The sequence below is a fragment of the Zonotrichia leucophrys genome, chromosome 5 (genome assembly GCF_028769735.1).
Source record: "Zonotrichia leucophrys gambelii isolate GWCS_2022_RI chromosome 5, RI_Zleu_2.0, whole genome shotgun sequence".
In the NCBI taxonomy this organism is placed as follows: domain Eukaryota; kingdom Metazoa; phylum Chordata; class Aves; order Passeriformes; family Passerellidae; genus Zonotrichia; species Zonotrichia leucophrys.
The window spans coordinates 34,400,928-34,422,539 of record NC_088175.1 but is presented as its reverse complement, the minus strand read 5'-3'; the positions used below and the strand labels follow the sequence as shown (position 1 = coordinate 34,422,539).

General features: G+C 45.5%; 3 protein-coding genes across 4 annotated transcripts; 1 reads left to right on the top strand and 2 right to left on the bottom strand.

Moving 5' to 3' along the window:
• Nucleotides 1–313: 313 nt before the first annotated feature.
• On the bottom strand, nucleotides 314–4,283 carry FAM180B (family with sequence similarity 180 member B). The gene is made up of 3 exons (XM_064714029.1): nucleotides 4,130–4,283; nucleotides 2,232–2,299; nucleotides 314–1,647 (listed from the first exon to the last, which is right to left on the bottom strand). Exons 1-3 carry the CDS (start codon nucleotides 4,194–4,196, stop codon nucleotides 1,204–1,206), a joined length of 579 nt encoding a protein of 192 aa, XP_064570099.1. The 5' UTR covers nucleotides 4,197–4,283; the 3' UTR covers nucleotides 314–1,203.
• Nucleotides 4,284–9,221: 4,938 nt separating this feature from the next.
• NDUFS3 (NADH:ubiquinone oxidoreductase core subunit S3) lies at nucleotides 9,222–13,578 on the bottom strand. Its single transcript, XM_064714307.1, has 7 exons — nucleotides 13,444–13,578; nucleotides 13,269–13,331; nucleotides 12,402–12,499; nucleotides 11,994–12,143; nucleotides 11,083–11,208; nucleotides 10,670–10,789; nucleotides 9,222–9,476 (listed from the first exon to the last, which is right to left on the bottom strand). Exons 1-7 carry the CDS (start codon nucleotides 13,487–13,489, stop codon nucleotides 9,309–9,311), a joined length of 771 nt encoding a protein of 256 aa, XP_064570377.1. The 5' UTR covers nucleotides 13,490–13,578; the 3' UTR covers nucleotides 9,222–9,308.
• KBTBD4 (kelch repeat and BTB domain containing 4) lies at nucleotides 13,555–21,573 on the top strand. 2 transcript variants are annotated; one of them, XM_064714306.1, is made up of 4 exons: nucleotides 13,555–13,646; nucleotides 16,125–16,745; nucleotides 19,258–19,364; nucleotides 19,946–21,573. In XM_064714306.1, exons 2-4 carry the CDS (start codon nucleotides 16,154–16,156, stop codon nucleotides 20,804–20,806), a joined length of 1,560 nt encoding a protein of 519 aa, XP_064570376.1. In that variant the 5' UTR covers nucleotides 13,555–13,646; nucleotides 16,125–16,153; the 3' UTR covers nucleotides 20,807–21,573. The 2 variants fall into 2 exon arrangements, with proteins under 2 accessions (XP_064570376.1, XP_064570375.1); XM_064714305.1 differs by having other exon boundaries at nucleotides 13,570–13,708.
• Nucleotides 21,574–21,612: the final 39 nt, after the last annotated feature.

Genomic DNA, 21,612 nt, shown 5'->3' with positions numbered 1-21,612 from the left:
GTCATAACCCTAAGCTGACCTCTAAAACCATTGTCTGCAGCATCTTGCTTTCAGGCTTCTTGTTCCTGCCTTACTATTTCCCCTCTCCATCTGTTGGGCTACAATGGCTTGGAATAAGATTAACTAGGTCAGAAGCTGCAGTTCCCACTTTGAAGGTCGCACATGCCTCTTCTGTCGAACATGGAAAAATTATATTGATAGAAAGGGAATTATGGATCCCATTGTCTAAGCACATGCAAGGAATGTTCAAAATTGATACCTATAGTAGTAGCAGGAAATCTGATAGAAACAAGCACCAAAATCAAAACCCTCCTGAGGAGATAATTACATTTATTTAATTCCACAACACAGTGTTTAAGACAGACAAATGTTAATGATGTCTTTCTGTAAAATAATTACATTTCTGATTTTGAGGATAGAGACTATGCATTTATTATGTTTGGCTTGAAAAATGCCATGGCTGTAAAAAAAAAAAACTTTATAGAAGAGAGGCAAAATCTGCTGAAGAAATAACTAGGTCAGGATCCTTCAGAATTTAAATGAGATTTCAGGAAGTATATTCCAAAATGATAACTGAAACAAAGCTGTGTGTATGTGTAAATATGATATGCAAATACTAGAAAGCTTCATGGAATACATACAATTTCAGGTTGCTTTTTGAAGAAAAATGAATACATGAGATGGGAAATTGCTGTTGACACATAAAATATGATGGCACATAAAGAGAAAAATGAAATTAAATATGTGACCTATATAATGAAGCACAACAAAACCTGCTTAGTTGCTGCTGGAGAGAAGATCTTTTATTTGTCTGAAACCACAGGGAGAATATAAGGAGAGAGAACTGAATTATCTGAAATGAAGATAATGCTGATCCAGCATAATATCCTGGAAAAATACTTCCATGCCATCTCTCCTAAGTGAGCAAGATAGATAAGACATCTAAATAGCACTGCCCCTTCAGCACAGCCCACTTAGCAAAAAATCAGAAAAGGGAGAAATGCTCTTTATAGTTTTGTCCTTTTTTCATTTAAAAATAAAAGCTTGTGCATAAATCCTGAGAGGGTGGCCAGCACTGTGCAGAAAGCAGGACAAAAAGGTGTGGCACATTTATTCAAAGTCCTGCACACTGTGGAAAGCATTGAAAATAACCAAGGAGGCAGCTGAAGCCAGGTGTGCCCTTTCCTATGGAGGGTTCCCTCATTAAGTGTCTCTCTTGGTCCTGGCCAGGTTAGAGCGATAGAAATGTTTCAGGGATGCTAAATGTGAAGGTTTGTCCTTCCAAGGCCAGGACGCCTGGAGGAGAGTGGAATTTGCAGGGCAGAGCCCCTTGCACAGGTCACGAAAGATTTCATTAACCAGCTGAGAGAAAAAGCCAATCCAGGGGTTTTTATCCAGACCCTGCACGGAGCGAACCTGATAGGCACTGTAAACACTGGTGAAAAGGAGACGGTCAAACTCCGTGGGAGGCAAAGGAGTATCGGTCAGTGAATAATATCTCAGATGCTGCTCAATTTCTGCCGGTGTTTTGGGAACTTCCTCCTCTAAAATCTGCAGGAAGCGCCGTGCCGGGCGTAGGGAGGCCAGCTCTTCATCCCGCAGGCGGATTGTCCCGTTGGCCTGAATATCCAGCCTTCCCCAGAGCATCTGGAAGAGGGGAGCAGCGCTGTCACGGAAAGCCCAGCACAACTCCATCACTCCCGGGCGCGCTGCGAGCAAAGCGCTCCGCAGCGCTGCCAGACAAACCTCGGGCGGGCCCAGAGGCGGCCGCTCCCTCACGGCCGGCCTGGTCCCACTCCATGTCCCTCCCTCTCTGCCAGCCCCAGGCCCCGTTTCTGAGCAGCCCCACACCTCGTTTCCCAGTGGGACCAGTGCCGCTCTTGCCCCCATCCCTGCTGTCCCCCCGCAGTCCCGCCTGCAGCACTCCCCGGTGCGGCCGCTCGGGCGGGGGCTTGGCCGCCTGCGGGGCCGCCACCAGAGCCGGCGGGGAGGGCCCCTTATGCCTCCGCGGGCACCCCGTGAGGGCCGCGGCTGGGGCACGGCCACCCCGGGCTGCACCCCGCAGCGGGCGGGAGCACGAATGCCATTAGGCGCCGCCGAGGCGTTCTCCGGGAGCTCCTGGAACCCGTCAGGGGTGAGAACAAACAGAACGGGTGAGTTTTTACGTGCAGGCAGGTGGGAGCATGGGCACGAACAGTGCCTCGGCCCAGGGCCCCCAGTGCTCAGGAGACCTCTAACATGATGCCAGCGTCCTCTGGGCCACGACGGGCTCTGTTGGTGCCGCTGTGAGGGTGTTCATCTGGAAGACATCAGACAGAGCTTGGTAGCACAAGACCTTCTTGTTTACTGTTTTTGTCATTCGATTGTCAATAACGTCTTCAACATTCCTGAGCTACCACTCAGCTTGCCAAATATGACAGATGCTGACCACGGGATTTTGATAAGCAAAACAAGCTTTTTAAGAGAAGCAGCAGTGGTTGAGGCGAGGTTTTGGATATCACCGCCCTTAGTGCTGCCAGCAGAGCTAAAGCATACAGCAGCAAAGGCGCTGCTTTGACAGGCAGCAAGGATGCCTCTCACACCGAGAATGGATGGGGTTTGAGCCGATGGGTTTGGCTGGTTAGCAGTTTTTGCTGGAGAAAGTAATGCTGCCCAATGAAAGGACTGTGCTGGCAGGCTCTTCAAGCTGCTGCTAGAAACACAGACTGATGCTTATCCTGGTTTTCTACTTCTTCCCTAAGATTCTGCCGCTGGAAGAGTGTGAGGATAAAAGAAACCTTGTCAGATCCAGCTAATTACTTGCTGGAACACATGACATCATGTAATTTGGGGAAAATAGGTATGAGGCCAGAAGAATGGCAGTTTTTGAATATGAAAGTCACATTAATCCTAAGAATTGTTCGATTTTCATTTCCTAATATTTCCAGTGCTTTAACTGTCTGCATTTATTTTATTTCTTTTCTTGTGTGTGTATGAAAAATGAGACACAAGCAGTCTTGGTCCAGCTCTGTGAGAGAGAGGCTGCATCCCTCCCTCCTCTGTGTTATCAGTGCCATGAGGTAGCCAGGACCCTCTTCTACTTCTTACAGACTCATCCTTCAGGCTAAGAAATATGAATCTGAAAAAGCTCATATAAAATAGTAAGCTCTCTAATATATTCATGGTGGGTTTTTTAATATTTTTAAATGGATGAAGGCTTTTTCATATATATATTTTTAAAAAAGAGGATTTACATTGAATACTCCAGAGTTAAAGTCAGCAGGTGCATATGAAAAGTAGAAAAATTATTTAGTACTATACATGAGTGATGACTGCTACCAAAAGACACTTCCAAATCTCCATTTTTGATTGGACCTTTTCAGGGAGATGCACGAGCTGCCTGGAGAAGTGCACTGCCAGCCCACAGCTGCAGAGGTTTGTTTCTCTGCACAGCTGCAGGCTGTGTGATCCAAGCCAGCTGTGGCTTTGGAATGTGAGCTGAGATGTAGCTGCTTTTTCCTACTCCTCCACAGATGTACCAGCAAGGCTTTTAGCTCAGGTGAAAGCATTATATCATCTGAAAATTTGTTTGGTGGCACTATCTGCAGTAACCGATGCTCTCGGCTCACAGATCCCCCTCCTGAGAGATGTCTGACTGGCTGCAAAGTCAGTGCTTTTGTTGAACAGATGCCAGACTGCCTTTAGAAGTAACTGCCTCATAAATATTTTTGAGTAGAGAAAAATTTAACAAAGCATAACAAATAATGTATTGAAATAATAACATAAGTATCCTCTGGGGAAGGGAAAATCCTTACTTATTTTATCACTCAACAGGGTTGGGTGGGGTTTTGTTTCCCAAAAAGCATATAAAAAACCCACAAACAGTATTGCAGGAGATTATTTTTTCAGCAAAGATCCAAGAAAATCCTCCCCTTGCCACCAAACACAGCAGCAGATCTTCAGCCTGCAAGGAGGTAGCAGTGCCCCCACCAGCCAACCCCCCCAGCTGGACTCCAGCTCTATCCCGTGCCAGCGCAGCTGCCTGAAGCCTCGGGCCACTTTTGAAGGAGCAGCAAAGCATCACACAAACGGCGTTGCACAAAGGTTTGCCAAGCCAAGGAGCCGTGTCCCTAACAGATGTGCTCCCTACCTGTCAGCCTCTGGGATGCAGCGAACACGCACAGGAGCAGCCAGGAGCTGAGCTGTGCCTGGGCCATGGCAGCGCTGCCGAGCAGCTGCCACCCTCTCCGCGACAGTGCCACGCCCCAAGCCACAGCAGCTCGCCTGGGGCGTCTTCCCGTGCTGCTTCGGATCCCAGCAGCCTCTCTTGGAATGGACCCATCTTTCTGTGTTTCTGGTCACAGCCCTGGGAAGGGCTTGCAGTTCAACTTGTTGACCCCGAAGGATATTTTCCGTCATATTTTGGAAACTTGGAAAACTTTGTTGTGATGTTTTTGGCAGAATTGTTTAAGCTTCCTTTTCAAAGATTGACTTTCTGCTGCAATGGTTATAGGAAGCTTTTCATTGCATGAAATTCCACTATATATGTTTTCCTCTTAAGAAGTGAGGACCCCCTAGTCCCTTCCATCTCTACACAGTGACTCTGTCACATTTCAGTTCTCCTTTTTCCTGGGTTCAAAAATCTGAAAACAGTCCTGGAATGTCACAAACAGATAAAGCTAGCAGACTGCAGATTCATGGAAGGGCAGTAGCAGCCAAAACATACAAACAGGCAGAAGAAAAGTCACTGGTTCAGTTCTGTATCAAACCCCCAGAGGGAGAACTCAGTACAGTGACCTAACAAACACCAAGTATCAAAGTGGCTCAGGCTTTAGCACCCCATCATCCTCTCCTGTGAGTGGACTTCTGGGTTACAGTGAGCACAGTCTGCCTTAGGTGTTCTAAATGACACGGACAAAACTTCATTTGATTCACTTTACAGCAGGTATCTGTTCTCTACACGCCTTTACATATTTATTAGTGCCAAGTCCCCAGTCAAACTGTTCTGTGTTTCTGTTCTGTATTTCTACTCTCTATGGCACAGAATGTAAAGCCAGGGTTATACAAATATGCAGTAACATGTATAAATGAGGACTAATAGCCTCTCTCTTAGGTTAAAGGGAGAAGTCTGCCTAGAAAAGAGAGAAGGTGAAGCTGAAATGCATCTCTTGCTCAGCAAGCTACCGGACATCAGTCAGGACATACTGTCACCAGATAGTGCACTAAGGGCTGGGATGAGGTCCTGCTTGCTACTACCTCCTGCACATAATGGAAGAGCCACAGAGGGGCCCGCAATATCCAGAGCCACTCTTCCCCTCAGTTTGGATTCAAAGCAAGACCTGTGCTTTCTGTCATAGGCTTAGGTATCTGCAGGTCACACTGCACTGCTTTCATTTTTCATTATTTTCCACTGCTTACTCTTCACGTGTGTTCCTTTCTTCTTTTATTAAAGTGCATCACAAGCTACCCAAGAGGCAGACACTTAGAGCCCATCTGTGCAGTGAGATTGATGTGCTTTCTGCTTTGTGCCAGAGTCCCTTTTAGGCCACAGGGTACACATGACTTTGTATAGAAGCCACTGTGGAAAAACCCCTGTGTTTTGTGGGCCATGAAACAGCCACCCTTTTACTTGCAGCATATGACATGAGGAAGATTGCCCAACAGGATTTTGGCCAACATCTGTGGGAGCTGCACACGATTTTGTCAACTGGAGAATTTCCTAGGAACAGCTTGCAGCTGAAGTGCCTGGAAGAGGACAGCCACATTGGTGGAAGGGAGAGAGAGGAGGCTTGGGGGCTGTCCTCAGGTGACTGACACAGTGGCAGATAAGGGGCAAGTATCAGTGTGGGTGCTGCTTTGAGCCAGGGGGATTTTGTAGAATTACCTCACTATCCTGCAAAGAAAGACAATTTCAGAGTGATAAACGTATTCCTTAGCTGTTTGTACAGCAGCAATACTTGCTCAGAGACAAGGCTGAGTTTCTGACAGCTGCACAAAGTCCCTGCATGTACGACTGCAATGTTAGGCAGCGCACTTGCTCCTCCTGAAGGATTTTGTCCTTGCCAGGCACTCACAGCTGAGCACAGCCCTGCCACTCTGCACTCCCCTGGCCATACCTTCTGTTGTTGGAGCAGTTTCAAAACGTCACAAGCCAGGTTTATGCAGGGACAACTTGATTGGTTTCTTCTTTTTCACCATGACCTCCTGAAGCAGGAGCATGGGAAATGAGAACAAGAGAAGAGGGGGTCAAAAACTGCAGGAACTGGATGGATGCTAATTGGGGCACAAGGTGTGGCACCAGAAGAGCCTCTTTAAGAGGGAAGTTTCTTTGAAGTAGGACTTCAGGGAGATAGCACATTCACAAAAGGGAAATTCTGCTTATAGAATTGAAGAAATCACTTGCTTCCATCATCTCACCCAGAACTTGTGGAGATTGCTCCCTAGCCTGGGGCTGTCTGGCAGACGCCCAGAGAAGGAAGAAGATTGAAGAAAAAGAGGGGAAGGAAGAAGGACTTAGGTGGCTCACAGAAAAGGTGATGTTTGAATTACTGGAGTGGAAAAAGTAAGAAAACCTTGAGAGAAGCGGGAGTGAAGCACTGACTGTAACCAGACAGAACCTCTGTAATACTGATATTTTCCAGGTATGGTGCTGCCAGTCCTTACAATGATGCTTTTCTTGTCCTTTGGTTTCAGTTTGCGAGCAGCATCTACTGCTTGAAGGAGTAATGAGCTGTGTAAAAGGGACAGGGAGGGCCCCATCCCACTGTACCTACAGCACATGAGGTAGGTGGACACCCTGACACTGTCAGTAGCCACATCCTCAGAGAGGGCAGTCTGCTTGCTTGGCTGTAGGGAGAAATGCCAGAGTTCTGGAAAACACCAGCAAGACCTACTCAGCTGGAGAAACTCAATGTGGTGACTGTGAGTCGTCATCTAAAGTCTGTCTGTCCCTTCAGTACAAGAAAAATCTCTCTTCTGTATGGTATGTCTGTAAGTCAGCTACATCTGACTTACATCTCATCCCACATCCTCCTGCATTAGGGAATCCAACCCAGGCAAACAAACCCGGCTGAAGCTGGCAATACGCAACAGGCAGGGACAGAGGATTTGGAAGACAGCTTTGTGCTTGGCCAAGTTGAACACAGCCTTGTCCAACACAAAGCAAGTGTCCACCAGCCACAAGAATCCCAGAGTGAGCAGGCTCCATGAGCAAAATGGCCTCTGGAGCTCAGGAGCAGTGGAGGAAGCGGAGTGCACAAGTATTCGGTGCGGCTGTGTAACCTCTTGTGCCCTGGGATAATGAGCCTGGGTGATGCAGCCCTTCCTGATCTCCCAGGCTTCACTAATGAGAAGAGATTCAGGTCCACTTGCAACTGTTCCACATATTGAAGACCTGCTGGAGCCAATGCCTGATCCCACAGGGCTGGCTATTTTTCCAGTACACACATTCTTGAGCAAACCTTGCATATTTTCTAACGTGACAGGCATCATGTCTGACATTTCTTGATGTCGATCAAGTTCTCCCTCTGCACAAACATTAATTTTAAAAGGCAAATTTCCTAGTGTTCCTGCTACCATCAGTCTGACTTATCATACTGGGAAATATGTATTTTTATAATATATAGACCATAAGTCTTGGTGTGGTGTCTTAAGCAACCTGAGATAAAGGAGAACACGGAGAGGAAATGTGATTTATAAAGAATTTTCATGGTGATAGAAGTAGTACCAGGAACTTTTGTCTTGCACAATAGGCATCAGCATGCTATGAGAGCCACTGCAAAGAAAACAACTAACTGTGGAACATCTTGTAGGAAGAATTTAAAGTTCATTTCCTAGTTAATCTGCTCAATTGAAGACAGACCCAAAAGAGAGGTAAGAATTGTATAAAACCCCAAACTTCTGCTGATGTGTTAATTTCTCCTTCCCATGTAGAGCTGTAACTTTTAAGGTGAGTGGCAAGTGCTATTAAGAGTGTTAAAATAAATAACAGGAACCCTGTTGAAACACATCCCAAACACTGCTGGCCACAGCAGCTAAAACAAAACTTTATAAATAAATTAAAAAAAAAAATTAACCAGCCCATGCTTACAAGGCTTGGTCAAACAAATATGAAACCCAATTCTTAGAATACAGTTCAGTCTTTATTCTTGAAAAGAGATCTCATTCTAGTCACAGCAAGTAGGGTTTTTTCCCTAATTGAATTTATTATTGTTGTATCCCTTCCTCCATCCCATACCCTCACCTCCCCCAAACTCTGATTTTAATTAGTGCTTTTACAATTTAAGAGCATTAGTATCAGTTCAGGGAATCTCTACAAACTGTTTGGGAATTATTTCATAAAATCTCTTATACAACTAGTTTTCAGATCTTAATGAAGTCTGTCAGCTTTCTGGTGCAGAACAGCATTATGCATTTTCTGGACCAAGGACAAGGGACATTATTAATTGATGACTGCTGTAATGTAATCCCATTCAAACAGGTGGTGGGTGGACTGGAACTACAGCATTCTTCCAGCTTTTTTGGAAAAAAGAGATTTTCCACAGGAGCAAAGTGGTAATGCAATTGTATCATAGAGCTCAAAATAATTGGAATACTGACAAAAAAACTCTTGTCTATGTAACAAGGGAGGGGTATATTTTTGGCTGCAGGAAAAAGAAAACACACTCTTAAGATGCTGGAGAAAATAAAGACTGCTTGATTGTGAAGAAAAAGCCAGACTGAGGGAGTGTCACTTCAGAAGTTATCTGCAGCTCCTTCTGTTGGGAGAAAAGGCACTGACCTAATTCCCATGGAAACAATTGAGATTTCCATACCTTGTTTTGGTCTGGATCCACATACATTTGTGTTGTCCTGACAGGAACTGTATTAGTAGCATTTACAGGCTTTGCCTTTTGGCCATATTATTACCATCTTCCCAACACTCATCCTGGAGCTAAGAAACTGCTGTCCTATTGCCCAAACTCCACAGCTGTTTCAGTGCAGCCTCTAGGGAGTGCTCAAGTTCTGATTTTTACCTGCTTACCTGCAGGGACTGCTGGCAGTTGTAATGTTCAGAAAACACTAGGCCACAGGCAATGCCTGCACTCTGTTCAATTTGCAAACCAAAAAGACAAATCCCCTGTTTTACAATGCAGAGCACCAGCTAAACATCTACCAGTAGGATCATAAAGATTGTAAATTTGCATTCCAGGCTTTGTGCTTTTCATCTAGTTTGAAAACATCATTCACGAGATCACAACAGGCAAGTTTCTCATATTCTCAGTTTTTATTATTATAAATACTATATTGGAACAGAAAGGATGGTGCTGCACATCTGCTTCCTTCTGCTGCTATTTGGCATCTTCCTTCTTGGCTCCTGCTTCTATTTTCAGGGGTTCTGGAGCTGGACGATAGGCAGGAAATGCCTCCCATGGGCTATTCAGATCGAACTTGCGAAATTCCTGAGCTAGCTCCACAGGCTCTGCCACCACCCGTTTGACTTCATCATCATACCTCACCTGCAACAGCACAAAGGACACAGGCCAGTCATCTGCACCCTGCTCCTGCAGCATGTCTGCTGAGCACAGCGAGCCAGTAATGACCCAGACCACCCTCTGTGCAGACAACTCTGCTTACCCACGGGAAAACCACAGGCCTCTGACACAGCTTCAGTTCTCATTACTTAACAAGAGCTCTCTAGATGCTACTGAGAGCTCCAGAGTGTCCAAGAAAACCCTCCTCTTTGCTTTGCTGCCATACCCCTCAGGTGTCTGACTACGGATCCAGAATTAGGAGCACCCACCCTAACAGTTCACATGAAGTTCCATGCGATAGCACATTTAATATGAAATTTGACAAAGGGATTCTTCCTGAGTCACTGAAATACGATGGGCCATCCTGGGCCTGCATGGCTGAGGACCACACTCATGAATCTTTATAACATGGCATTTGTGTGGCTTTAATTGTTCTAATTTTTTGCATAACACTCAGAACAAGGGGAGAAAAAGAAGACAACCAGGATGGAATACCAGCTGAGTACCAGACACTTCTGACTGGCTTGCTTTATCCTCACTGTGCCAGTCCAGACCTCTGAACTCTAGCTGAGGAGATGCTGCCTTATCCTTGTTTGCAGGATTTTGTTATTTCTACATTTCTTAAAACAGCCTCTTTTTTTGCAGAACTTCACTGTTTCCTTCTGAGACTCAACTCAGTCTTAACACTGCACCAAATACACCTTCTTCTACAGGGCAGTCATTTGAAACTAGACAGATACCAAATGCTCCCATTTCACCTGTGGCTGACATAGAGAGGTAAATGGTAAACAGCAAGAGTCACTTTAATCAGAGCTTCATAATCTGGGCCTACAAACATACAACAAAGTGAAGTTCTAATTGAGTCAAGAATGGTTCAGTCCTTTATCCTTCTAGACAGCTCAGTTTTGCAGTGGAAACTTTAACCTTCCAGAAAATGTGCTGAAAGCAGAAACACTTCCTCTGCCTGGCAAGTATCTTTGCTATACAGCAGATAACATTTGTTCCATTTCTCCAGCCTTAGGATGATATTCTGTGTGATAATTCAAATTTCCATGCAGATTTATGCAACTCCTCTGGAATACAGATAAGTGATTGTAAAGCAGTCGCATCTTTGTACTGGAACTCAGAAAAGAGCATTGGAGAGACGTGGTAACTTTAAACATGACTGTATCTCCTACCTCCACATAACCAGAGAGTGGGAAGTCCTTCCGGAATGGATGGCCCTCAAACCCATAATCTGTGAGGATTCGTCTTAGATCAGGGTGGTTGGCAAAGAAAACACCATACATGTCCCAAACCTAAATGAAAGGAACACAAGTTCAATACAAGTTGAATTGTATTTGAAAAAAACCCAAAAACCTGCATGTGTTATGTCCATAAAATTTCAGTTATGTGCTTGGCTTTGTACAGTGCCAGCAAAACTGATGCAAGAATTCATTCAAAAGTAAATCAAACACCATTTTATCTCCTACTCTGTAAAGGCAGCCAGGGAAACACTTCTCTTTTTTCCTGAGGGCGTTGGGGAATCACTTAAATTGGGAAAATACAGCCTCTCTCCACAAAGACTGTTCCTGAGCACACCAGCACTCACCTCTCTTTCATACCAGTTTGCTGCCTTGTGCACAGGCACTGCTGAGTCGACGGGTGTCAGCTCATCGGTGTACGTCTTCACGCGGATCCGGCTGTTGAACCGCAGCGACAAGAGGTTGTACACAATCTGAACCAGAGAACAGGCAGCATTTATGGATCTCCCTGCACCACACCACTGCCTAAGCAAAGCCACACAAGGACTATTTCAAATATTCTTTATGAGCAAGATCGTGTTCAGCTCTTCAGAGCTGGCCACTAAAAGACACTCCTACAACTGAGGTTCCAACAGCTTAACACTTTGGTGCTTAGAAGTGCGACGAAAGCTATGAGAGACTTAGACATCATGGCTGATGACAAAGAAGTAAAGACATACTAAAAAGAGAGACTACTGGAGGGATGGAAATACTTGACAATGAATGCTCTCTCAAAGAAAATGGCCATCAATCACTCTTGCAATTACTACCAGTGGGAGAAAGCTAAGAAAAAGAACACTTAATTTTCAGCAAGTGAGTTGGACACCAGGAAACATTTCCAACATCTATGGTGATGAAGTCTAGTACAAAAGCTGTTTATGACATACTGCAAGCAGACTGAAAAGAAAATCCAAAAAAATTATAAGGAATTTTAAAGCCTTGTTTGATACTGCCTTGGTGACTGGAAAAGATGAATAAATTAGGGTCTATATTTCTATGAATCTACTACCTTGATTTTTGAAAGAAAAATATTGAATTAAAAAAAATTTTCCACTTCTTCAGCAACTGGAGGCCTTTGACTTAAAGAATTCTATCTACAACTCTTGAAACTTTTTTCTCACTGCCAGGAACCAAAGAAAGTGGTCAGAGCTGCAACAGCACCCCCAGCCATCAGCACTTGTGAAGCCCTCCAAGCACTGCAGCTGTGAGCAGTTCCTACCTCAAAGCGGTACTGCCGAGATGGGACATCAACAGCAGTCAGGTCTGCCAAAGATTTGAACTGGGCATTGGTGTGATCACGAAGGAAGGTCAGGACAGGAATGATCCCATCTGGATGGATCAGAAGCTCCAGCTCATTGAAACAGGTCACCTGATGAAAACAGAACAGTGCATGAGTACAAACACCAGCAGGACCGAACGTGATGCTGATTTCAGCAGAACACTCCAACAAAGAGACACAGCAGACTCAAAAAGGCATCAGATCAAGGGGCTTAAAAACAGCAGTACTTCTCATGGAATTTTGACCATTTTTCTTTCACAAAACAACTTCTCTGATCAGGTAACAAAAAAGTGGTGTGTTCACTGGATCCTGTCCCACCCCAAGAACAATTTCTTGAAAAGCACCTACCTGTACTTGCTGGATATACTTGGGCAGAATCTCAGCCACATACTCCCCAAAAGCACATAGCTGCTTCTGCTCTACTTCATTTTTTGGTCTGACAGTAGCTAAGGAGAAAAATAAAGTTTCCAAGATTATGACAAGGAATACAAAAAGCTAGAGAAAGAAGAGTAGTAACTCCCTTTAACCAGTCTAGCTGTTTGTCAGAAACTACGTTATAGCAACATACTTGTGTTACACAGAAGGTGGAACTAGACACTTTGATAACGAAGGGAATTTATGCCAGTGCTAAACTTTTGTCAACTCTGAAGAGCAGCATGAATTGTTCAACAAGATAATGGAAAAGTAAACAGTCAGAGGAAAAAGAGGGCAGCAGAGATGATAGAAGAAACCACTCATGTCATTCAGCCTGGGTCTAGAAAGGGCCTTGTTTTCTGGGTTTGCTGGATGTGTCAACATCTAAGCAAGCCCCTCGTAATCAAAAACTATTGGAACTCACGTTGTTGGGGTGGGTTTTTTCATTGTTACGACAAAAGCCCTTAAAGATCAGGGAGATGAGGGGCTAGGATGCTGGTGCCCAGGCACAGCTTAGCACAGAAAAAGCAGGCTTGGCCCTGCATCTGAGAGAATGCACACAGGAACCCAAGCAAGCAAGGGAACCCCTCAGCAAGCACGGTTTCCACCACCGCTGCTTTTCTGCGCAATCGGGTTTTTCGGGTGACGGGACCGACCCTTTCCCGACAGGCTCACTAAAGCGGTACCACAGCCCAGGAATGTCCGTGAGCCGGTCCGGTGCCCTCCCGCCGGCCGGCAGCGGCACAACCGCAGGCCTCGGGCCCCGTCCGCCCCGCGCCCCCAAACCGGCCCCGCACTTACGGCGAGTGTCCACGGCGGAGCTCCCCGCCAGCCGGGCCCGTGCCGCCGCCGGTGCCGCGCCAGCTGCGGAGAGAAACGGACACGTCTCATCGACCGCCGCCAACCGCCCGGCCCGGCCCGGCCCGCGCCCCCGGTACAGCCCCGGCACAGCCCCGGCACAGCGCCCGAGCCTCACCTCGCAGCGCGGCCCGCGCCAGGCCCCGCGCCGCCGCCGCCCACATCCCGCCGGGACACGGACGGGCAAGGGCACGGGGCGGAAGCGGAAAGCGCCACCACCGCCGCGCTTCCCCCGGGGGCGGAAGCGCGCGAAGAGCTTCCCGGGGACGGCTCCGGGTCGGTGGGCGGAATCGGCGAGTGCCCGGCGGCGCCTGGCGCAGGGTGAGGGCCGGGAGCAGCCGCTGGGGCAGCCCGGGGCGGCGGCATGAAGGGAGGCGCCGCAGGTGGGTGCCGCGCGGCGCGGCCGGGGGAGCGGCGCGGCCGCCGGCCCGGGGACGGAGCAGTGAGCGCCGAGGGGTGCGGGCGCGGAGGGCGGCGGAGCCCGGCAGCCCCCGGGCTGAGCCAGCGCTGAGCCTTGCACAGCGTCAGCGCGGCCCTGCTGGGAGGCTGCGTTTCTCCGAGGGTCAGCCTCCCTTTCTGCCTTCCCCCGGCCCCGGACAGCGGGGCCGCTGTCAGCTGTGCTTAGGGGTTCTCCGATCCCGGGCGCCGCCGTGGCATCCGCGACTCTGTAGGAGCAAGGAAAGAAGGAAGCTGGAACACATGTCTTATGAGAAGCGGCTGAGGGAGCTGTGTTAGTTTAGCCTGGAGAAAAGGAGGTTTAACGTTGGCCTTATCGCCCTCTCCAACTGCCTGGAAAGAAGGTGTAGCCAACTGGGGGTTGGCCTCTTCTCCCAGGCAACCAGTGACAGGGCGAGAGAACACGGGCTTAAGCTGCAGGCGAAGTTTAGGCTGGACATTAGGAAGAATTTTTTCACAGGAAGGATGATTAGAGACTGGAATGGACTGCCCAGGGAGGTGGTGGTGTTGCTGTCCCTGGAGGTGGTTCAGACTGGATGTGGCACTCAGTGCCATGGTCTAGGTGATGTGGTGGTGTTCGGCCACAGGTTGGCATCGATGGTCTCAGAGGAATTTTTCAACTTAAGTGATTCCCTGATTCTGTGAAGGAGGTGTATTAGCTATTGGTTAAACCACTGTCGCTGATAGCATGTGGAATGCTTGGAGCATACAATTTGGCTTTATGGGACAGTTAACTGTCCTGCATGCCTCTTTCTTTATAGCCAAGACACCGTGGGTGCAAAGGGGAGCTTTGTCTGGGTGTCTACAAGGAAGATGTGAGATTTGTTTAGTCTTTAGCTGCTTCTTGGCATTTCTTTCATGACTTGGCATCAGTCCTCTGGGAGTTGTGCAGGGCAGTGTGGGCAGCTGATTCTGCCTTGCCAAGGGGGCAGACTAGTTCATCTTCCATATCCTGTGCTCTCTGTGGTCTCTTCTGCATTCTGGGCTGAAGTTCCTAAGCACCTTGACTGTATGGATAAAGAGCTTTGACCAAAGTGGAAGCCAATTTGCAGGACAGGCTCATACTTCGAAAAGCTGGAAAATAGTACTAATGTGTTCTCTGCTGACTGCAGTTCCTCTGTCTCTTATAGACTAATGTATAGGTACTTTTCAGACAGACCAGAGCTACTGTAAAATCGAGATTAGAGTATAATTAAGGCAGGCTATCACCAGAGATGAGATGGACTTGTCCAGCCAATTAGGGATGTAGACACTACTTCCCATGAACAGAATTTGAGCAAAGAACTTAGGAGCCCTCCTCATCAAGCAGAGTAATTGTAAGAAAATGCATGTTTGACAAGATAAACCATGGAAGAGTAACTATTAATCTGCTGTAGAAAAAAATCACATCTTTGTGAAACATTGTCCTTGAAATAATGTTCATTATTAATTGAAGAAAATTCTGATATTAGACATCATGGCTGGTAGTTCAGTTGTAAAAATAAGTCTAAAGTGAATGCAGGTAGGCAACTGTTCTTAATGCTGTCAAGAGCCATGGTAAAAAAGAGCTCCTTGCTGTAGTAGTCCTTCTGTGTTTCAGAAACTTTTCTGACCCACAAACTACCTGGATCTGCACTGCAGAGATCCATGGTACCTGCTAAGAGGTGTTTTCTTTAAAATTTTGATCCCCTTTCCATGTGGGAAGCAGTCTCTAATAACATCTAAAATGTTGTTTTGCATGCTGAAGTTGACTGGCACATTAACAAACAGCATAATCATCAGTTATCTCATTTGGTTAGCTTGAAGGACTGGTGGTTATGTCAGGCCAACATCTTTGTGCATCTTTTTGGTAAAAACAAGTTCATCTTGATACAGATTCATCATTGGGTTTTGATAGTAATTGACACCTCCTGATGATATGAACTGCTGCCTGTGCTCTTTTTTAGTATGATGCTTTAATCCTTTTTACATCTAGTCCAGCTATGCTGCAGCTGCTTTTTTTGGCTTTGCAAGTTTCCTCAGGCAGTTGCTGGACTTTCCACTTGAATAACTTGCTGCATTTCTTTGTGTCAGTGAAATGAGTGGTGAAAAGATATGCACGTCTCCCAGCCCTGCTGGGATGTGATGTTCACTGTACTGGAAGTTTGGTGTATATTATAATTTTAATTATGCCATCTTCTCATTTGCTCTTTGAGATTCTGAAGCTCATGCACAAGTTTCTGGCTATTTATGTTAAGTCTATTTATGTTAAGTCTAAAATATGCTGGACTCTTACCAATATGTTTGATTTTTCCCTGTACCCTGAAGTACTGCATAATCTTGTTAGTGGTGAGAGAAAGCCGTATAATTATTGTGATTTTACAGATTGCTGGAGGTCTGATTTGTGCAGCACCATGGACTCGTCAGAAGAGACTGGAGGCTCCTCTGCAGAAGAAAACTACTTTGTGAACTACACCTTCACTGACCGGTCCCACTCGGGCCGCGTGGCCCAGGGTATTATGAAACTATGCTTGGAGGATGAGCTCTTTGCTGATGTTACAATATCAGTGGAAGGCAAAGAATTCCAGCTGCACCGTTTGGTCCTCTCAGCTCAGAGCTGCTTTTTTCGTTCTATGTTCACTTCCAACCTAAAGGAGGCCCACAACCGGGTGATAGAGCTGCAGGATGTTAGTGAGAGTGTCTTTCAGCTCCTTGTGGACTATATTTACCATGGAACTGTAAAGCTGAGGGCAGAGGAGTTGCAGGAAACCTATGAAGTGGCAGATATGTACCAGCTGACTGCCCTTTTTGAAGAGTGCTCCCGTTTTCTGGCCCGTACGGTGCAGGTTAGAAACTGTCTGCAGGTCATGTGGCTGGCAGATCAACACAGTGACATGGAGCTCTACACAGCTGCCAAACACTGTGCAAAGTCACATTTGTCTCAGCTGCAGGAGACAGAGGAGTTCCTACACCTGCCTCTCCGCCTGCTGACAGACATCCTTACAGGTAAGGAGCTCCTGAAACTACCTAGGATGTGGATGTAGAAAGAGACTTTCAGAGTCTGGTCAAGTAGTGATTTCAGAGTCTGGTCAAGTAGTGAATGAAATAGATGGAAAGATATAAATTTTCATAATCACTGTCTGTTCAGAGACTTAGCTAAGCAAGGCAGAGCAAAACTGCCTTCTGGATACCTTTATCAGAAAAAGCCCCAAACTATTGTTACTGGACATGAAAACATCAAAGTCATAGAAGAGGGACATACAGGATGCCAGAAATTCACAGCAGTTCCTTAGTCAACGGATTAGAAGTGTTACACATTTTTTTAAACACAATTCCAGCAATTTGTTGTAATTTTGTTTGCGTTAAAAGTAAAACAAAGAAGCCTTACCAGAAATACACATCTGATGAAAGTATTTTTTATCCCTTTGCTCATAATCATTTAACATAGTAATGCAGTAACTCAACATGTCTAAGAATGAGCACATATTTTAGACTATTTTAGTGTTATTCACAATTGTATATAATTGTTAGGATTACTTAGGCACTCAACTGACTGAAATAGAGGCATTGTAACATCTTGAGTAGTACAGTAATTGCCCTTCTTGTAAAGGTAATAGCCTTCCCCTGTAATGGATGCCATGACTCAGAGTTGTGAAGGACGTGTCAACACATAAACAACTTAGTCCAGTTTCCACCAATCCTTATGGATCTGCTGCCCTAGTAGGTACAGTCAGTACTTGTTACCTCTCCAGGAAGCTGCAGTCACAAGTCCATTCTTCTGCAGTTATGTATCATTGCTAGAGGAAGCAAGAACTTAGAAGCAGCTCATACATCCAAATGTGCCTCTTTCTTGCTTTTAATTACTCTTTGTAACTGAGTAACTAACTAGACTTTGTGTGTCATGTGTTTTATATGCAGTTGCAAAAATAAACCTATCATGACTGGCTTCTTTGGAACACTGGCAAATCTATCCCTAAGACTTAAACTAGCCTTTAGAATTGATACTGTCCATATGAGAGTCTTTACAGATATTGTATTAAATTATCTCTATTGCATCTAAAGAAATTTACAGTCAAAAACCTATTGAGTAAATGCACTGATAGCTCAAAAACTGTTGTAAACTTAGAGTAATTTTGATAACAGTCTAGGTAAAGTTTTTAAAGTCGCAAGTTCATTTTAAAAACCTCTAAAATCATGAAATAAAACTGTAGAGGTCAATCACATTTAATTTCCTAGGGATTCCACATAAAAAAGAGTTTGAACACTATGGCCTTTAGCACTTGTGGTCCTAAATTAAGACAATTGCTCAGTATAACTTTTTTCTGTGCATTACCTATTTTCATATGTAGACTCACTTTACTCAGTATTTTTGCCACAACTTAGCTCATAAAATGGGTTAAAATCTAAAATACTTCCCTACTGCTGGTAGGAAAAATCCTTTTATTTTGCCTTTCCTGCTTCTTCATTTAGTTAATATGGAACTAAATAGAAGAAACTTTTAGTGGCAAGGATTAAAATTAATTTAATGAAATAATTATTTATTAAGTTTACCTTCTGTTGCGCTCTAGGACCAATTTCAAAAAGTATTTTTTTTCTATTTAAGCACTACGTGTGATGGTTAGCTTATGTAATTCCTTTTAAACAGAGTTGAAATACCTGCTTTTGTGCCACACTTTTTCTGCTCCCTTCCACTATAGAGAAAAGCATTGGAATTTGTCTGGTGCCTTCAGCATCATTGAATTCAGAGTTTGTCATGAGAACAGACTACAAAATCAGAGTCTTCATAGGGAAGCTTCTCAATGAACACAGGCATAATTGCTGGCTTTCAAACTGGAAGGAAATACCTAAAATCTTTTAGGTAATGTACTGGTGATGATGCAAGACTTTGTGCTTTAACCAAAACTTCCAGTTATGTCTTGAAAGAGACTTAAATCTGATGCAGTCTCTGGAGTGTTTCTTACTGTCACACAGCTAAGAAAAGCTCTAGTAGCTCATTGGGGATTTCCAAATATTAAGAGGATAGCAGCAACACCAGATGTTCGGTCATGAGGGTCAGCTGCCTGACAGTGCTCAGATGTATTTTGTAGATGACTTTTGCTAGACAGGTTTCTAAGACCAGCCAGAAAGAAAGGCAGGTGCTGAGATTCTCAGTAGTAGAATCTTTTTGCCTAAATGATTAAATAAGAAGGTATTTGTCATCGTCACATAGCGTGTAAGTTCTCTTTCCTGTCCTGTTTCTCTTGGACATAGATTCCTGAATAGATTGCTGAAACTCATTCAAAGTGCTTAAGATCTGCAGCTGTCTTATTATAGTTACCCAAATTAATTTAATGTATTTGGCTGGCTGGCAGTGCTGATCATGCTTGACAAAATCTATAAACACGTCTGTCTATTTTTCATCTCTAGAAAGTAGGTTTTGTGGCGGGAGTGGGGGGAGGCAGCTACAGGAAAGGGGTGTTCCTGAGTATATACACCTTTGTCTAGACATCATAAACGCCTTTCTGTTCCCGAACTGCAGATGGCGTTCCGTGTTCTCAGAATCCAACAGTTGCTATAGAAACCTGGATAAACTTCAACAAGGAGGAGCGAGCAGGCTTTTCGGAGACTCTGCGATCGAGTCTGAAGGTATAAAAAGACCTTATGTTCTGGGGCTGATGTGGCACTTGCTTGGTTTCACACTTCTCAGGGCAGGGTATTCTGCTCACCAGTCTGACTTGAAAGTCACAAAACACAAATGTCATTGAAATTCATGGTGCTTGTGAGAGGATACTTTCAGTGTCACAAATAGCAACCCCACGGACAGCTTTTTTTTCATTTAACCTGAGGCTGCTTTCACTGGTGATTGGAGCAGTGCTACAAATAACTTATTTCACCTCATTTACCAAATAAACTGTTCAGAAATCTGTATTTGGCATTCCCCTTGTAACAACTGTACTCCATCAGTGATGTAACTGGCCCTTACCTACACCATGAACACTTGAGTTCCAGTGACATCTGTGGCTATTTCACTGTGTCAGATATGAATGGTATCTTGAAAAGGCCTTGAGGCTCTGAATCCTGAATGTTCTAGGGTGGCAGGACTTGGGAAGGAGGGTACACCCCTCAGGCCCACAGGTGGGTCCTAAACTGAAAAATTCAGTCTTGAGCATCACTGATGTTTGTGTGAACAGATCTAATTCTGCTGGCACGCTTCTACTTTCGCTCAGGTGATTGGAGAAAATGTTCACATCTACCTGATTGGAAAGGAGTCATCACGTACCCATTCCCTCGCTGTGTCTCTGCACTGTGCTGACGATGACTCCATCAGTGTGAGTGGCCAGAACAGCCTGTGTCACCAGATCACCGCGGCCTGCAAGCACGGCAGCGACCTGTACGTCGTCGGTGGCTCCATTCCACGGCGCATGTGGAAATGCAACAATGCGACTATAGATTGGGAATGGTGTGCTCCTCTGCCCCGTGATCGGCTCCAGCACACCCTCGTCTCTGTGCCAAGCAAGGATGCAATATATTCACTGGGGGGGAAAACTCTACAGGACACTCTCTCTAATGCTGTCATATATTACAGAGTACGAGACAACGTCTGGACAGAGACCAGCCAGCTGGAAGTGGCAGTCTCTGGAGCTGCAGGGGTGAACCTAAATGGTGTCATTTACCTGCTGGGTGGGGAGGAAAATGACTTAGACTTCTTCACCAAGCCCTCTCGGCTCATTCAGTGCTATGATACCAACACAGAAAAATGCCACGTGAAGCCATACGTACTGCCTTTCGCAGGGTGCATGCACGCTGCTGTGCACAAGGATGTGGTGTTCATTGTGGCCGAGGGGGATTCGCTGCTCTGCTACAATCCCCTGTTGGATAGCTTCACCCGGCTGTGCCTCCCAGATGCCTGGAGCTCAGTACCATCCCTCTGGAAAATCGCCAGCTGCAACGGCAGCATCTATGTCTTTCGCGACCGCTATAAAAAGGGCGATGCAAATACTTTTAAACTTAACCCTGCCACCTCTGTTGTAACAGTCACAAGTGGCATCAAAGTGCTGCTCACTAACCTGCAGTTTGTCCTGGCCTAAACAGGCCCAGTGATAGAAAGACAGCAACAATGTCTTGCTGTGCTACACCTACGACCCTCAGCACCAGTCCCAATTACTACAAGCTCACAACATCCAGTAAAGACCCCATCCTCTGCACCTGTGCAGAGGAAGTACAGGCTTTCTGACTGTGGGCCTATTGTTTTACATAGCACTATTGAAACCGTATTGAACTGTTGTATCCTAGATTTCAGATGGACTAAATATTATTACTTTGATTCCTTGATGATAAGCTACTTGCATTTGAGGCCCAAACAACAGCAAATGGCTATTTTAGCCATCACTAAAAAATCCTGTGGCATATGGAGAACATCTTCCTTGGCCCAGACTGCTAGTTTTAACTGCCTAGGAGACTGTGTGTTGCTGCTGTGTCAGTCACAGAGTTAGATGTGCACTCTGTCCCCCAGGGATGCTCCCATTTAAACATTCCTGTGTCCTATTGCAGAAGGAGGGCCTGGCAGACAGATTCCAGAACTGACCCCAGGACCCTTAGGTTACATTCAGCACTTCTAGAGGAGTGGTAACCAACTGAGTACTTGCTTACTGCTCTGTCATCACCTAGTATAAAGAGAAGAGGGAGATAATTTTTAGAGCACTGGCTTCCTTTACTGTACAGGAAATCCCCACCTGTAATTATAACATAGTGTTGGTGAGAAGACAGAAATAAGACCACTTCCTCCTACCCCTCTCTGTTGGCACTGTAACCCTTTGGGTAAGAATCTGAATAAAGTCTCTACTGAGACAAAGTATTTTGGTTTTTTCTCTTTGCTTCAAATACAAATATTTTG

Coding starts and splice junctions, on each gene's coding strand:
- FAM180B (XM_064714029.1), bottom strand. CDS start 4,196: ATGGCCCAGGCACAGCTCAGCTCCTGGCTGCTCCTGTGCGTGTTCGCT. Junction 2,300..4,129: donor TGCATCCCAGAGGCTGACAG/GTAGGGAGCACA, acceptor GATGTCTTCCAG/ATGAACACCCTCACAGCGGC. Junction 1,648..2,231: donor ACGCTGGCATCATGTTAGAG/GTCTCCTGAGCA, acceptor CCCCTCTTCCAG/ATGCTCTGGGGAAGGCTGGA.
- NDUFS3 (XM_064714307.1), bottom strand. CDS start 13,489: ATGTGGGCGGCGGCGGCGCGGGGCCTGGCGCGGGCCGCGCTGCGAG. Junction 11,209..11,993: donor CTCGGCAGTACCGCTTTGAG/GTAGGAACTGCT, acceptor TCTCTGGTTCAG/ATTGTGTACAACCTCTTGTC. Junction 10,790..11,082: donor CAAACTGGTATGAAAGAGAG/GTGAGTGCTGGT, acceptor CCTTTCATTTAG/GTTTGGGACATGTATGGTGT.
- KBTBD4 (XM_064714305.1), top strand. Junction 16,746..19,257: donor GCTGACAGACATCCTTACAG/GTAAGGAGCTCC, acceptor CCCGAACTGCAG/ATGGCGTTCCGTGTTCTCAG. Junction 19,365..19,945: donor CTCTGCGATCGAGTCTGAAG/GTATAAAAAGAC, acceptor ACTTTCGCTCAG/GTGATTGGAGAAAATGTTCA.